The sequence below is a fragment of the Terrapene carolina genome, unplaced genomic scaffold, assembly GCF_002925995.2.
Source record: "Terrapene carolina triunguis isolate 2854851 unplaced genomic scaffold, T_m_triunguis-2.0 Scaffold69, whole genome shotgun sequence".
In the NCBI taxonomy this organism is placed as follows: domain Eukaryota; kingdom Metazoa; phylum Chordata; order Testudines; family Emydidae; genus Terrapene; species Terrapene triunguis.
This window is the reverse complement of record NW_020664420.1, coordinates 10,339,051-10,354,641: the sequence shown is the minus strand read 5'-3', so window position 1 is coordinate 10,354,641 and position 15,591 is coordinate 10,339,051. Positions and strand designations below refer to the sequence as shown.

At 43.8% G+C, this 15,591-nt stretch overlaps 1 protein-coding gene across 1 annotated transcript in view; it reads right to left on the bottom strand.

Annotated features, from left to right (window-relative positions):
* The window catches only part of ME2 (malic enzyme 2), a 41,626-nt gene that overhangs the window by 23,184 nt on the left and 2,851 nt on the right, over positions 1–15,591 (bottom strand). Inside the window, exon 2 of the mRNA XM_026649319.1 lies at positions 8,610–8,731. Coding sequence (XP_026505104.1) covers positions 8,610–8,717 — 108 coding nt within the window. The 5' untranslated portion in view covers positions 8,718–8,731. The remainder of the gene's footprint in view (positions 1–8,609; positions 8,732–15,591) is intronic.

Genomic DNA, 15,591 nt, shown 5'->3' with positions numbered 1-15,591 from the left:
AACTGTCCCATTAATTCATTACTGTGCCGCAATTCATGCCCTATTACATGACCATCCCTCAAACTCCACATTTATCATCAATGAAACAGGTGCGGAATCTGAAATTAACAACTGGAAAACAGTAACAATATTTTCACCATATTTTAGGCACTACAAAAGTAAAAGCATCATGAAGATTCTTGCTGTGAAGGAACAAAGCACGATCTATCACTTCAGAAGGTATATAAAACATGGATCAATAACACCTTGAATGTCTATCCAATTTTTTAAATACACTGTAACCCTAGAGTACCTTTAGCTGTGTACCATGGTAGTCCAAGCTAACATTTTATCCATAACCATATGGAACTATCCACCAGTGAAAAGTACATGATCTCAGTCAAAGTTCTTGGTTAGGTCCCTTAAAACAATTTACTCAATTACCACTGAGACCATAAATACTTAGGCATGACATTCTCTTAATTCCCCCTTGTGACCACAAGTCTTCTGGTTCCTTAATAAAAATTTCAAGGCTTGTTTGATATATATTTTTTAATAGCTACCCACTCTTGTTTATGTGACGTACTTGCTTTCCTCCCCACAGGGCCGGCTCCAGGCACCAGCTTAACAAGCAGGTGCTTGGGGCGGCCAAGGGAGAGGGGCGGCACCTGCGGCAATTCGGGTGCGGCAGGTCCCTCACTCCCTGTAGGAGCGAAGGACCTGCCGCTGAACTGCCGCCTCCCCACCCCCCCAGTCTACAGACATCCTAGAAGTTCAGTGTTGCTTGAGTGACTGCAGTGTTAACATGTTAGAATTTTTTTTAAACGACACTACAGTTTCCCACACTGTATATCTGGACAACTCGAGTCTTCACATTCAGAGATGCATCTTAATTTCTGGTCAATCCCTGAAGCCAACGATGCAATATTTTGGCTATTTCTCCTACTGCATTTATGTCCACTCTATTCACTCCTCCTCCTTTTCCCTCAGCCACAAAAATGAGGATGTGACCATATCCAGTCTAGGACAGCACTATCAAGATCCTCCAGGGACCTGCCTTCACTTGTTTTCTCTCATACATTATGCTTTTTAACTACCCTTCCTCTTCTTTTCCTATTCTCACCCTCTCCTCCCTGCCGATCCGGCAGCACGCTGCTTATCTCCTCAGAGGTGATGATCACCCTCCGTTCACAATTACTTCAATAGGAGCCGAGGGGCCTAAGCAGTTCTGAAAATGTGCTCAGCATGGTGCAGCAATAGGTCCCCAGTGGTCACTTTCTTTACTTGACCCCAGCCTCTCTTCTCCTGCTCCAGGTGTCCACCTCCATTGTTCTCTGCCCTGACTTTCACCTAGATTAGTGTCTTAATCCTCTTTACAATTCAGAGATCCAAGAAAAGAGAGGTGTCCTTTTTAGACTGTACACTCAGGGCAGAGACTATCTCTTCCTGTGTACTGGAAATCACCCAGCACAGTGTCGGATACCACAACCTAAAGAGTAGTCGACAAATATTAACTACACTTCTACCCACCATTACAACATACTGCTTCAGAATCAAAAGCAGCACTTTGTTCTCTTGCGGACACCCTTCTAGTGAAGCCATAGGCATGTCTGTGCATTCTGTACTGTGCCTTCATCCATAAACTCTTTGGCACAGGGACCTGTTCTTACTCTGACCCTCCTAGCTGACTACTCCGCTAACTGCATGGTGCTATACAAATCAGCCTTATAACATTGCATTCATCCACTTACATGAAGGTGACCAGGTGAGCAGAATTCTGCAGGATTGACTGTTCTAACACCATTAGGTAAGAAGGCTTGGCGTTTTTTGAGGGGGGAAATGGAGGAAATTGATATGGGAGAATATACGGATGGCTTTTAAAATTATTACCAGTGGTAGGGGTTGGGTGAATGTATTTTGTACCAGAGCTGATAAATGCTCATGACCATTTTGCAAAGCTAATATAAATGATTATTCTTAATTAGAATTCATTCAAAGTTTCTGTAATATAGATGCAGTATACAAATACACTATGCACCAGAGCTTCATTAACTCTCATTTTCCAGATCTTGTATTTCTTAACAAAAAATAAAAGCCCCCTTAGATTTAATAGCAGAATACAACAGTGAGTTTTCATTTTAATATTAAACTACTTCCATAAAATTTTACAGCACATTAATATATTGTAAAGTAGTCTCATTCAAAATAAAACTCAGCTACACTTGTCAAAACAGATGTATAAAGTACATTTTGCGATGGATGGTGTTTTTGTGTGTGTGATCTGTTCCCCAGTTCCCCATCTATAAAATGCAGGTAATAGCACTTCCCTACCTTATCAAACTCGGACAACATTAGCATAAGCTTTCCAGAATTTCCCATCAACATATCTCACACCCTGACATGAAGCTACTAGTTAATTTCGTCTCTGTGCCCAATGCTTAACCTCTCTGGTGAGACCTGCAGCAAGGATGCCAACTGTTATAGTTAAACCTCGGTTTGTTTGATATACTTCACAAAGGCCACCAAACAGCCATCAGATAGCAGGCAGTAACTCTCACTCGTTAGTGATCTAGGCTGAATATGAACCAGTCACTTACATGCTGAAATCTCTGCATACCACCACTGATCACCTGAGCTGTTTGCATCCTTTAAAACTTATTTCCAATCACACGCTGATTTGGCAAAGCTGAAGTCACCAGCATGATGGATTGTAATTGTTCACCTACCATTTCATCTAGATCAGTGGTTCCCAAAAGTGTTCCGCCGCTTGTGCAGGGAAAGCCCCTGGTGGGCCAGGCCAATTTGTTTACCTGCCGCGTCCGCAGGTTCGGCTGATTGCGGCTCCCAGTGGCCGCGGTTCGCTGCTCCAGGCCAATGGGAGCTGCTGGAAGCTGCGCGGGCCCAGGGATGTACTGGCTGCTGCTTCCAGCAGCTCCCATTGGCCTGGAGCAGCGAACCGCGGCCACTGGGAGCCGCAATCAGCCAAACCTGCGGACGCGGCAGGTAAACAAATTGGCCTGGCCCGCCAGGGGCTTTCTCTGCACAAGCGGCGGAACACGTTTGGGAACCACTGATCTAGACCAATGTTTCTCAAATGCGGCCACCAGGGGGTTTCCCTGCAGCCATGACAGCTTCCTGAGCAGTGATGGGGGGAGGAAGGGCAGAGGCAAAGCATTGCCCCCGCCCTGTTCCTCCTGGATCCACAGCCCTGCACGGCCCCTGGAGACAGGTGGGGCACAACGTTGCAGGAGCCCGGTGAGTTCTCTACCAGGGGGTAGAGGAGATGAGGCTTGGGCTTCAGCCCTGGTGTGGTTGGGAGGTGGGATCCAGCAGCGGGACTTAGGGAGCCTGGCTGTGCGGACCAGGGCTCCAGCCATGGGACTTCAGGCATCAGCACCCAGCTCTGGCTGCAGGGTTTCGGGTGCTGACACCCAGCTCTGGCCACACGGTCCTAGCCTTTGGCCACGTGGCTTCAGTTCAGGCTCCAACCCCTGGCCACACAGCGGCAGGCTCCAATCCCCGTCTCTGGCCACACAGTGCCGGCCTCGCAGCACCGGCCCCCGACCCTAGTGGCAGCTGCTGGCCCCGGACTCCGACCTCTGCCCCTGGGCACTGACCCCTGACCTTGGCAGCAGCTGCTGCCCCTGGGCACCGACCCCTGGGACCCTGGCAGCAGCTGCTGGCCCTGGGCACCGACCCCTAGCTGCGTGCTCTGACTCCCAGTCCTGCCCGCTGGTTCTGGGCTCGCGGCAGCAGGCACTGGCCCGGGTGCGTGGCAGCAGGCGCCGATCCCCGGCCCCGGGTGTGCACCGATCCCCGGGCATGCGGCAGCAGGTGCTGGCTTCAGCCCGGTGGCGGCGGGCACTGACCCGCAGATCCAACCACATGGCCCTGGGCTCCAGCACCTAGCTCCGGGCTCTGGCCACATGGTGGCGGGCACTGGCCCTGGGCTCCAAATCCCTGATCCGGGAATGGCACTGACCCCCTCCCCGGCCGTGCAGTTCCTGCCCCCAGCTCCGGGCTCTGGCCACAAGCACTGATCCCCCAGCCGCACGGCAGTGGGCACCAACCCCCAGCTCCAACCGCACAGCTGCAGGGCTCACCACTCACCCTCCTCTCTCTTGGCCCCACATCCGTGCCCCCCTCCCCATTGCCCCTGGATCCCACTGCCTTCCTGGCTCCACACCCACCCCTGCATCGCCCCACTGCCTCTCCCGGCCTACATCCATTCTACCATGTCCCCCACTGCCTCCGCCTCCGACCCCTCCTCCCCCATTCAGGGCTTAATTTGTCCTGGGACTTGCTGAGAAAAGTGACATTAACAAACATGCAAGTATCACTTTTCACAGCCTTCCAGATAGCTACTAAGTGACCTGTGAAAAGTGATTGATATTAACAAACATACAAATATCACTTTTCGCAGTAATATCTATAAAAAACAATGATGTGGATGTGTATATATGCTATTTATTAGTTTTTCCTTAAGTTAATAAAATATTTTAGGAAACAGTATCAGTAAGGCCACCAGCAAGAGTTGGTGGCTACACTCTGAGGCCACCAAAAATTTTTTTTGTGAGAACCCCTGATCTAGATGTGTGCTGTCACTAATTACTCAATTGGCAGGGCCGGCTCCAGGCACCAGCCCACCAAGCTTGTGCTTGGGGCGGCACCCGGAGGGGGGCAGCGCGGCGCTCCAGCCCCCAGGGAGAGCGGGGCCACGGCTGGGCTCGCCGCGCTGCCCCCCGCGCTCTGGCCGCTGGGGGGAGAGCGGAGCCCCCGCCGGGGCTCGCCGCCCTCCCCCCGGGGCTCCTGCCGCCCTCCCCCCCACCCCGCGGGGGGAGGGGGGGCGGCCGGAGACTTTTTTGCCTGGGGCAGCAAAAAAGACAGAGCCGGCCCTGTCAATTGGAGATATTTTGTTAAACTGTTCGTCTTCTAATTGAACAATCTAGGTTGGTTTTATTTTCCCTTGAAACACTCAAAGGCATCACGTCTACAAAAAATTCAGCAGCTTTGAGGTGGATGACTGAACTAAGGTAAATGAACTGCAAGTCTAAAGCCTACATACATTTTTGACATGTCTAAACACCTTCTCAAATAGAAAAGGAGAACAAGTTGCAGATTTTATAGTTTAACTCCTCTTTGCATTTAGGTCCCTTCAAGAATGGATAATAAACCCTCAACACAAGTGAGGCCATCTTTAAAAGTTAGACCTACAGTACGTTTTTAATCTCAGGAACCGTCAAACCACCTGCTAAACAATTATTTTCCTTCTCCTCCCTGATCTCTCAGTCTGTATCTATCTGTTGCCTCTTTGCTTATACACCTCTACCCCGATATAATGCGACCTGATATAACACAAATTCGGATATAACGCGGTAAGGCAGCGCTCCGGGGGGGGGGATGGGGCTGCGCACTCCGGCGACTCAAAGCAAGTTCAATATAACGCAGTTTCACCTATAACGCAGTAAGATTTTTTGGCTCCCGAGGACAGTGTTATATCAGGGTAGAGGTGTACTTAGATTGTAAGCTCTTTGGGGCAGAGAGCATCTTTTTGTACTGCCTTTGTACACTGCCTAGCATAATGAGGCCATGGTCCATGACTGATACTGGTAGGCACTAACACAATACAAATAGTGAATACTGTAACAACATTTATAGTTGACTATAGTAAACAAATGTATTTGGTTAACTATATTCCAAGCAGCAAACAAGCTTACTTATTTTTACACAGCAGTTAACACTGACATAACAAGAGGCCTTTAAAGTTAAGTGATTGTAATTGGAGTCCTTGTCATAGAGCAGCTTTGCGATGTCAAACATCATGGAAGAATGTAAAGATAGGTTCATGCAGTTACAGTATGTTCTGCAATTGTTTGGTTGAAGTGACAATGACATTACCAGTATAGCTTCTGACCTTTCCTGGGCTGCCCTAACAATAGAACTTGAAAGCTGGACTTTTGAAACAAACAAATTCAGTTAATTTATGCATTTGGCACCTGTGGGAACCAGTTCATGGGCGAAAAGGTAAGAGCAATTAAATTCTTGTGTTTGCCAAGCAGGGAAGCAGGTGGAGGAGTTCTGGGGTGGGAAGTTTAATGGTCACAAAAGGTGGGGGGTTGGGATCTGGGTCTGCAAATTTCATCAGTTGACATCTTACAGCTTTTAATATGGCATTTAGTCCCCATTATTATCCAAGTCCCAAGTGGTAAGGGAAACAAAATATTAAGTAACATAAGTGAATGAGACAGCAATACAACTAGACCTGCCAACAAAAAATCCTACAATGAGATGACAATCTCAGCAGCTTCACAATAATGGATACTGAAGTCTGTTATTTATCCATGCATGAGGTGCAGCTGTGCAATTTTTCCTCACACCACCCCAGTCATTGGTCTCATCTCCAATACAGCAAGACAGTCTACAATTGCAAGGGTAAATCAATTTCCATCCCTAGTCAGACATTAATTTCTCTGCTGAGCTGCTGAACAAGGGACCCCATTTAGTATTGCTACTTGTTCCCTAACAGACAAGTGGTATCACCTAGGATAACAGACTCCTCATAGACCAGAAGGTTCTTTATTTCATTGTCATTTGTCTGAGTCAAAATTGATACTGTGAATTAAGTGCGACAACAAATTTCTTCCCTTCCAATATTGCATTTTGCTCCATTTATCATAAAACTACATCCTTCAAAAACAAAATGTAGAAGCTACTGCCACAAGCAATCATGTATTGTTTTCCTTTCTGACCACTGGTGCACAACCAGTGCTTGGAAAAGCTTGAGGGCTTTGAAATAATTTCCACTGGTCTGCCAAGAGCTTTTAGCTCGGAGAAGTCACAAGACTTTGTACCTTGACAAATCACATAATTCTCCTCACGCTCCACTCCCACTTCACTTTCGACATGATTTTAGCAGGCGCTCAGTTTCAAAGCACTAGAGATCTCTATCTGTCTAGGTGTTTATACAGCACTCATCCCTGTGGTATCTGAGCACCCTATCAAATTATATAAATCCATGTAAGTGGTCTGAACAAAGACATATGTTTTGTCTTCTCCCTCTCCTTTCAGGGGTAGTTAGGAGTCACTCGTTATATCTCACGATTCTTTTCTCCACCATTCCAGGAGCAGCAGAGTAATGAATTTTTTTCTCCTATTATGGGTAGGATGCAACAAAGAGACAGGTGTTATATTTTCCTCCAAGCCAATCAAGCTTGTGATCTTCCTCATCTCTTACAGAAGGGATTCACAGCCTTGGACCAGCTGCCAAAAAAGGCTGTCTTCAGCTCCCATTACCCCATCTTACCTCTTGAGAGTTTCATTGTCCCCATGGATTGCAGCTGCCCTTGAAAATCTCCTTCTGCAGTTAAGAGGCTGTTTTCTTAGGGTGAAATTCCTCCCCAATGCAGAGGGCCAACACAATGTCAACATACAACTTTAGTCCCACTTAAACCCTGTTTCTAAGTTGTGTGAAGACCTTTTGCTGGCCCTCTTTATGGGGGTGTTTCACACTGAGATGGCTTAGTTCTAGCCCACGGACAGCTAAGAGACTTAGAGTTAGAGGTTAATACTTTCTACCACTTGAAAGGCAGGATTCCCAGCTGGTATATCAGATATAAAATATTGGTCTTGAGCTTTAGTATTTCTTGAAATACTAAAGCCAAGTTGGAATTAAACTTGACAAAAGCAAGAGGATAATCAGAAAGATGGGATTTTTAATTCATGATGGGGGATGGAAATATAAATTCATGGTCCATTTTGGTCAATTTCACAGTCATAGGATTTTAAAAATTGTAAATTCCATGAGTTCAGCTATTTAAATCTGAAATTTCACGGTGTTGCAATTTTAGGGGTCCTGATCCACAAAGGAGTAGTGTGTGTAGCGGGGGTTCGCAAGGTTATTGTTGGGGAGGTTGCAGTACTGCTACCCTTACTTCTGCACTGCTGCTGGGGATGGCGCTGCCTTCAGAGCTGGGCAACTAGAGAGCAGTGGCTGTTAGCTGGGCACCCAGCTCTGAAGGCAGAGTCGCCGCCATCAGCAGCGCAAAAGTAATCATGGTATGGTATTGCCACCCTTACTTCTGCGCTGCTGCTGGAGGGGCACTGCCTTCAGAGTTGGATGCCCGGCTAACAGCCGCCGCCCTCCAGCCGCCCAGATCTGAAGGCAGCGCAGAAGGGTGGCAATACTGCAACCCCCCTAAAATAACCTTGTGACCCCCTGCAACTCCCTTTTGGGTCAGGCCCCCCAATTTGAGAAACGCTGGTCTCCCCCGTGAAATCTATATAGTATAGGGTAAAAGCACACAAAAGACCAGATTTCACGGGGGAGAGCAGATTTCATGGTCAGTGATGTGTTTTTCATAGCCATGAATTTGGTAGGGCCCTAGTTATGCCATTGGAAATCAGGGATTTGTAGGAGTGAAAATGGCAGAAAGTCTTTGTTGCTAGCCCTAAGATATTAAACTTTAAATCACCACTGAATCCTCAGTCTTGTATATCTTTTGTGGCACTGATCCAGCACTGAACAGAACGAGTCCCTGACCTCACATCAGTATAATTTTCAATCCCAGAACAAGGTCCACAGGACTGTTACTAGCTGGAGATAAGATGTTTGATAAATGCACGCTACTAACCTTGTTTGTTCTTGGGTTTAACATCAGCGGCTTGCCTTTTTCTTTCGTGTGCACGGTGCGACATGCCAGTGCACAGGGAGTGGCAACTACTCTTAATCGGGAGAGCATTTCTTATAGTTCACCTGAGAAAAAGGAAATGAAATAAATCAAATATAAAAACACTTAACCACATGTTCACATTTCTATGCCTGCTAACATGAGAGACAGAAACCGATACATATCAGATAGTGCTAGCCTGGGGAGGCGTAGGCTGTAACCAATAATATTTTGTGGCAGCCAGTAAGAAGAAAGTGGAGAGTATCTCTGTAGAAGAGGGTCCTCACCTTCTGACTTGGATTTGTGGCTTGAGCTGCATGCACACAGCAAAATGACAGGGCTTGGACCTGAGTCTCAGTGGGACTCGGGCTCTATCCCCCTATCAGGATCCTAAGACCCAGGTCCTGAGTGCTTGCTGACTCATGTCAGACTAATTTGCGTGGGGACAGAAGTGTTGGTTGGGCTCAGACTTGAGTCAGAGCCCGGGCTTAGTGAGCAATGTAGACAGACCGTGAGTTGACAGAATGTTGGAAAACTGGTACATTTATTACTATACAGGGGACTGTATTCAGTCAGCATGTGCCATGAATTACCTGATAGTTGTACCCTGTACTTAGAATAGAAAACTGCTGCTGGCCAATATTGACCTTTTAATGGCAACCAATGAACTTGCCATCAGTGTAAACACCAAGGAGGAGAGAATTATATAGGATAGTACAGAAAAGGACAATGTAGGCTGAATGTCAGGAAAAACTTCCAGACAGAGAAAATATATTGGCCTGTGCTATAGTCTCCTAAGGGAAGTAATGGAAACCCTGTTACTTAACACATTTAAAACTAGACTAGAGAAAAACTAGTAAATGTAAAATAGGCAAAAAAACAGATAAACTAACAGGTCTCTTCCACCTCTAGACTCTTATTTCAGTCCTTAAAAAATGGAGCTCTACTGGGACAACTGGTGGGTATGCATTTCTGCAGGCTGTAATTTTCCAGAGCCTCCTTGTAAGATCCTGTTTGTGTTACCTTACAAACCTAGAACCTAATCCTGTGAAGTGCTGAATGTCCTCAGATCCCATTCGGTTCAATTATTATTTGGATTGCGGTTAGATTGCAAGATCTTTGGGGCAGGAACTACCACTTAGACATTTGTACAGCACCTAGCACAGTGAGGTGCTGGCCTGTTAGGCCTCTAAGTACCACCATAATATAAATGTTTAATAATAATTGCAATCCCAGAGGCTTAAAGTAGGATTGTGGCCCATTGTGTCAGGAACTATACAAACACATACAAAGACACAGTCTAAAGAGCTTACTGTCTAAAAAGACAACAGATGAAGGATGCAGTGTTGATAATCCTCAGAACTTCACAGTACGGGGCCAGGGGTAGCAGATTTTTGTTATATTTTAATGCTTTGCTCCTGTGTTACATCAAAGCCAGGCTTTCCCAGTCAAATACAGAGCTGGGTTAGCTTTCACATGCACACACGTTTGCTTTCATAAGGCACACACATTTGTTCAAGTGAGCAATAATATGCTCACGAGATCAAAACTAACTGAATAATAAGTTGCACAGGGAGCCACTACCTAGTAACAAATTCAAGACTATCAAAAGGAGTGTAAACCATTTTTGAATAGTGAAATGCTACCTGGTTTGGGTTTTTTTAAATGATTTATAGGTGGACCACAAATGATATTAGGGAACGACACTATCTTAATCAAACATAACTTGAATATTTGCAGCAGAAGTTATAATGTCTTTTAAATTACCTAATCAGCTGTTAAATACTATATGATGGAAGGGAAATACCATAAAGTATAATCTGATGATAACAACTTCCTTGAAAACCATTCAAAAGTATCTAACAAAATGCCTAGGAAAATTATCTCCCTCTCTGCCCCCCACATATTTGCATTTCTGCTTTGCCCACAGAGTAGAGTTACAAAGACCAGAATTACCAACTGACTGGTCAACCACACACCTCACTTGGAACCGGAAGTACACAATCAGGCAGCAGCAGAGACAAAACCAACAACAACAAAGGCAAATACAGTACAGTGCTGTGTTAAATGTAAACTACTAAAAAAATAAAGGGAAAGTTTAAAAACAAAGATTTGACAAGGTAAGGAAACTGTTGCTGTGGTTGTTTCATTTAAATTAAGATGGCTAAAAGCAGCATTTTTCTTCTGCATAGTAAAGTTTCAAAGGTGTATTAACTCAATGCTCAGCTGTAAACTTTTGCAAGAACCATAACGTTTTGTTCAGAGTTACGAACAACCTCCATTCCCAATAACTCGGAGGTTCTACTGTAGCAGAACGCTACCCTTATTTACACAGCAACTGTGCTCTGTTTCTCAATCACTGCTCCTTTGTATCTATATGTCTTTCACTTTAAGGAAGTGTGATTTGAAGCACATACGTGCAGCGGGTTTGTTGTAAAGTACATTAGTTTAGTGTTTGTAGACAGACTAACAGAAGTCTTGTTAGTATTAAAAACAAATGCTGCTTTTAACAGAGTAAATCCTCGCTAGGTGGTGGTGGACGACTAAACACAGCTGGCCTGTCAGAATTAATCAGCAGTGCTGACAAAAATAACTTTGTAAAGAACAGGGTCTGATAAAACAAAATTAAATTCATGCTACAACACTGTCATCGTTTGGGCATGGCAAATTCAATTTTGAGTACAGTTTAAATTCTAGCCACTTGTTTGCCATTATAATGCAATTTCAAATCAATGCTCTGTACATATGAAGCCAAAAATTATTTGAGATTGCAATGCAAAAGTAACCCTTAATACAGTACACATCAGCATTGTCTGAGACTGGTTTCATTTTCTCAATACTAAATATCGTAAACAAGGAACTATAATTAAGCCAAACAAAACACCAGCCCTGTAACTGAATTCAATTACCTAACTGCAACGAATGAGCACTTATGAACAAAACAGTACTCCCTTTCCTCTTTTGAATGCAGGAGATTTAATTCCAGGTACTGTATATCCCAATAAAATGGATTAGTCACTTTTTTTTGTCCTGAACTCTCCTTCCCCAGGTCTATTACTTATTCATTTCTATTTCATCCTCTCTCTCTTATCATTCCCCTGAACTGACCTCCCTTGTTCCATGCTCTTCAATTCACTTCCTCATTTCCAGCTCACATGGACCTTTGCATTTTAAAATAAAGGCCTAAATCTTGCTCCACAAAATTCTTTGACTTCAGTGGGAGTTACAGACATATTCAAAGGCAAAACTTAACCTTATTTTTTTTTAAATATAAATGAGAGCCACAGTTATTTACTTCTTTATAAAAGTTTAGTAAGGGGCAGACCTTCCAACTGAGAAACTGAAGGATTGAACATCTATAAAATTACAATTTGGATTTGCAGCACAATAGCTGTTCAGATGAAGAACAATCACAGGGCAGTGCTAATACCTTTTAGATAGTTTGTAAGTGGGTGCTGGAAGGTTTTGTAGAAGAGTGTTTTTAAAGAGGGATCTGAGTTGAGGTGGTGATGTTTTGGTACATAAGACAACCAGAAGAAGGAGGGAAGTCAATTGTGAGAAAAAAAATATATAAAAGGAAGTGAAAGCAGAGATGCAGTTGTGAACAGGGATAAGAAGAGAGAACACAGGAACTGAAAGAGGAATAAAATGCCATCTAAAACCTGTCCGCATAATCAAAACTAGACTTTTTTTTTCCTTTCAGTAACTGGTAGTATAGTAAGCAACAGCCCTAAGCAGAACTGTGTTATACAACCAGATCTGATTCAATATAGCCAGTATTTTTTTAGCACAATATTGTTTACATTCTGTGTCACTGTTTAACTGAGTCTACATTCTTCAGCATATTGGATGACCGTTTTCTGCAGTGGAGTATCTTATCAGGAGGCATCTGGCCAGTTCAAACTAATTATTAGTATTATACAAGTGCACTTATCTAGAAGCAACTGTTTTTGTTAGCACAATTATAGATTTGTTAAATTTCAAAGGCTGCTTTTAGGGAAAAATATTCATTATACTTTTAAAGGTACAATTACATTCCCAATTGAATCATGTAGTTCACAGAGCCAATTAAAGCAAAGTCTGCTTCAATTAACATTGAGGCTATCTGGGTCATGAATTACAGCTTTAATACTTCTAATAATTTCAGCAGAGTTGCAATTCATGTTCAAAGGCTTTGCAGCCATCCCTCAGTTTCAAGGACAATTGATCATAAAAATAATATTTCAAGTATTTCTTCCTATACAAAATTTCAGAGTGCTGGGATGAGCAAATTAGTACCATGTTCCTTTAGTATACAGAATGCACTTATCAATAACTAGAATCAGTAATAAACATTTTAAATATAGGGTGAAACTCTTAATTTAAAGGATTGAACAGGCCTCGCTAAGCTTCCTGAGTTTCTAGGAAAACATAATGTTTATTACATAGTACCACCTTTGGCCCCGCCAGCATAGTCCCATACAGCAGGAGCAATTGTTTTGTGAATCTGTACAGTCCTGAATCATGTCTAAGCCCCTTCACTTTCAGTTTAAACCAATTTTTACTGAAAAATTCTTGGGTTTTACAAAAAGTATTATTCAGTTTTTTTCTGATTTTCACCCAACTTTTGTATCATTCAAATCTATAAAAAATAACTTGTTTTATTAGGAAAATACAATACAGTGCATGAGATATATGTATTACGATAATACATTAGTCTGTGGGTATATGCAAAGCTGCCTGTTGAAGTAAGGCTATGTACTAGTCTAGAAGATACACACAATAAACAAACAGGCCCGCACGCAAGCTCTGAAGAGCGCGTGCATCTGAACGTACTGATGGATCTCACGCCCACCATGTACACATTTCAAGCTGATAGCAGATAACGGTTTAAAGATTTGACACACTAAAATGGGAAGAAAATGAAAATCTGTATCAGAATACAGTTCAGAGCATAAGGAAATATTCAAAAGTTTAAAAAAACCAAGAAAAGGGTGAAGTTGAGTGTATGCGCTGCAAATGGTGTGGCCCAATTATTAAATGTAAATATTTATAGGCTAATAGTTCCAAGTCTACAACAGTAAACTGTTTATTCAAATGAAAAGTTTTATTTGGGGATTAGAGATGTATTGTTTTCTTAAACTCAGAGGTGGCGCTGTGTTTTGAGTTCTGTTTTAGTTCTGCAGCAAACCACATTGATGAACGGAATTCAAAGCATTAATCTACTGAATACCTTTCCCCTGTCTTTCTATCCACCAAAATAAACTCTGATATTTACCCAGAAAAATTATTAATCGTTTTTTTTGCATTGATTTCCACCCATTTTTGTTGTTATGGTAATAAACACTGATAAATTCCCGGAAAAAATTAAATAAAATAAAAACTGAAAACCAAGGGCCTAATCATGGCACAAGTATGGAGGCTTGTAATCTTTTGTTAACTAAACATGGCTAATCTTCCCAAGTATGACACACACACACACACATCATCATTTTAGCAGATATAAAGCAGACTACAATTACGAAATTGGGCAAGTTCCAAGTCTGACTGAACTTCCCTTTAGAGGTCTATTAAAAAAAACAAAACAGCTTCCCTCCACCTAGCAGATTCCATCAGGGCTACTTCACTTGGAGGAAAGTGCTTTGCTGAGTGTGAGATATGGAGCAATTTCCATTTGACTTAAGGGTGGCCTTAAATTACATACGTGTATGTATAAGAGAGCCGAGAGTTCATATTTGGGAGTCAAGTGTTCTGGATCCTAGTCCATGTTCTGCCACTGATTCACTCTGACACTGGGCTAGTCATGTCAATGCTGTGTGCCTCAGTTTCCCCAGCTACAGAATGGGGATATTTTGGTACCCGTCGCAGGAGTTATAACACAGTTTTAATTGACATCTGTAAAGTGCCTTGGGATTCTCAGATGAAAGAAGGTGCTATAGAATTAGAAAATATTATACAATGCATTTGCAGATGCTGACTATCTCAAACAGCAATAGTAAACAGGCCATCTGAGACACAGGTGAATTTTAGACCTATTTTTCCCTTATCATTGCATGACCAAATCAATCCAATAGTGGTTCTGTAACCTCCAGCAAGGGAGGAGAAATACTAAATCTGAAGTATTTATGTGGGGAACATGCCTCTGACCTACACAGTTTGAGACATTCAGCACAGGAAATACCACCAGTTCAATTTAAAAAAAAAAAAAAGAAAAAAAAGAAGAAGATTGCAGGATACATGTAGACTTTACTTGTGACATTAGATATAAGCTAGAGTTCTCACAGTCCAAACAGAAAGAAGTACTAGATCACAAGTCTATGACTACACTACAGACCTTACAGCGGCACAGCTGTCCCGATGCAGCTGCGCCGTTGTAAGGTCTCCCATATAGCTGCTCTATGCCGACCGGAGAGAGCTCTCCCGCCGGCATAACTAAACCATCCACAACAAGAGGCAGTAGTCATATGCATCAACTTCTAGTTTTCCCTGAGGGTGCTCCACCCCTGCTCTGCCATGAAGCCCCGCCCCCCCCCACCCCCAAGGCCCTGCCCTGGCTCCGCCTCTTCCCGCCCCCACTCCACCCCCTTCCCGAAGCCCCTGCCCACTGCTCTCTGCCCTCCCCAAGTCCCTCCCCAATTAGCTCAGTGGGGGCACCAAACAGCTGTAGCTAGTGGGTGCTAAGCACCCACTATTTATTTCTGTGGGTGCTCCAGCCCCGGAGCACCCACGGAATTGGCACCTATGGCGGTAGCTATGTCAGCAGGAGAGCGTCTCCCGCCAACACAGTGCTGTCCACACCGGTGCTTTTGTCGTTGAAACTTATGTCGGTCAAGGGGGTGGGTTTTTTTCACACTCCTGACCGACAAAAGATTTACTGACAAAGGTGCTAGTATAGAGAAAGCCTATGTCTAGAGATATCAAGAGGCTCATAAACAGGGCCGGCTCCAGCATTTCTGCCGCCCCAAGC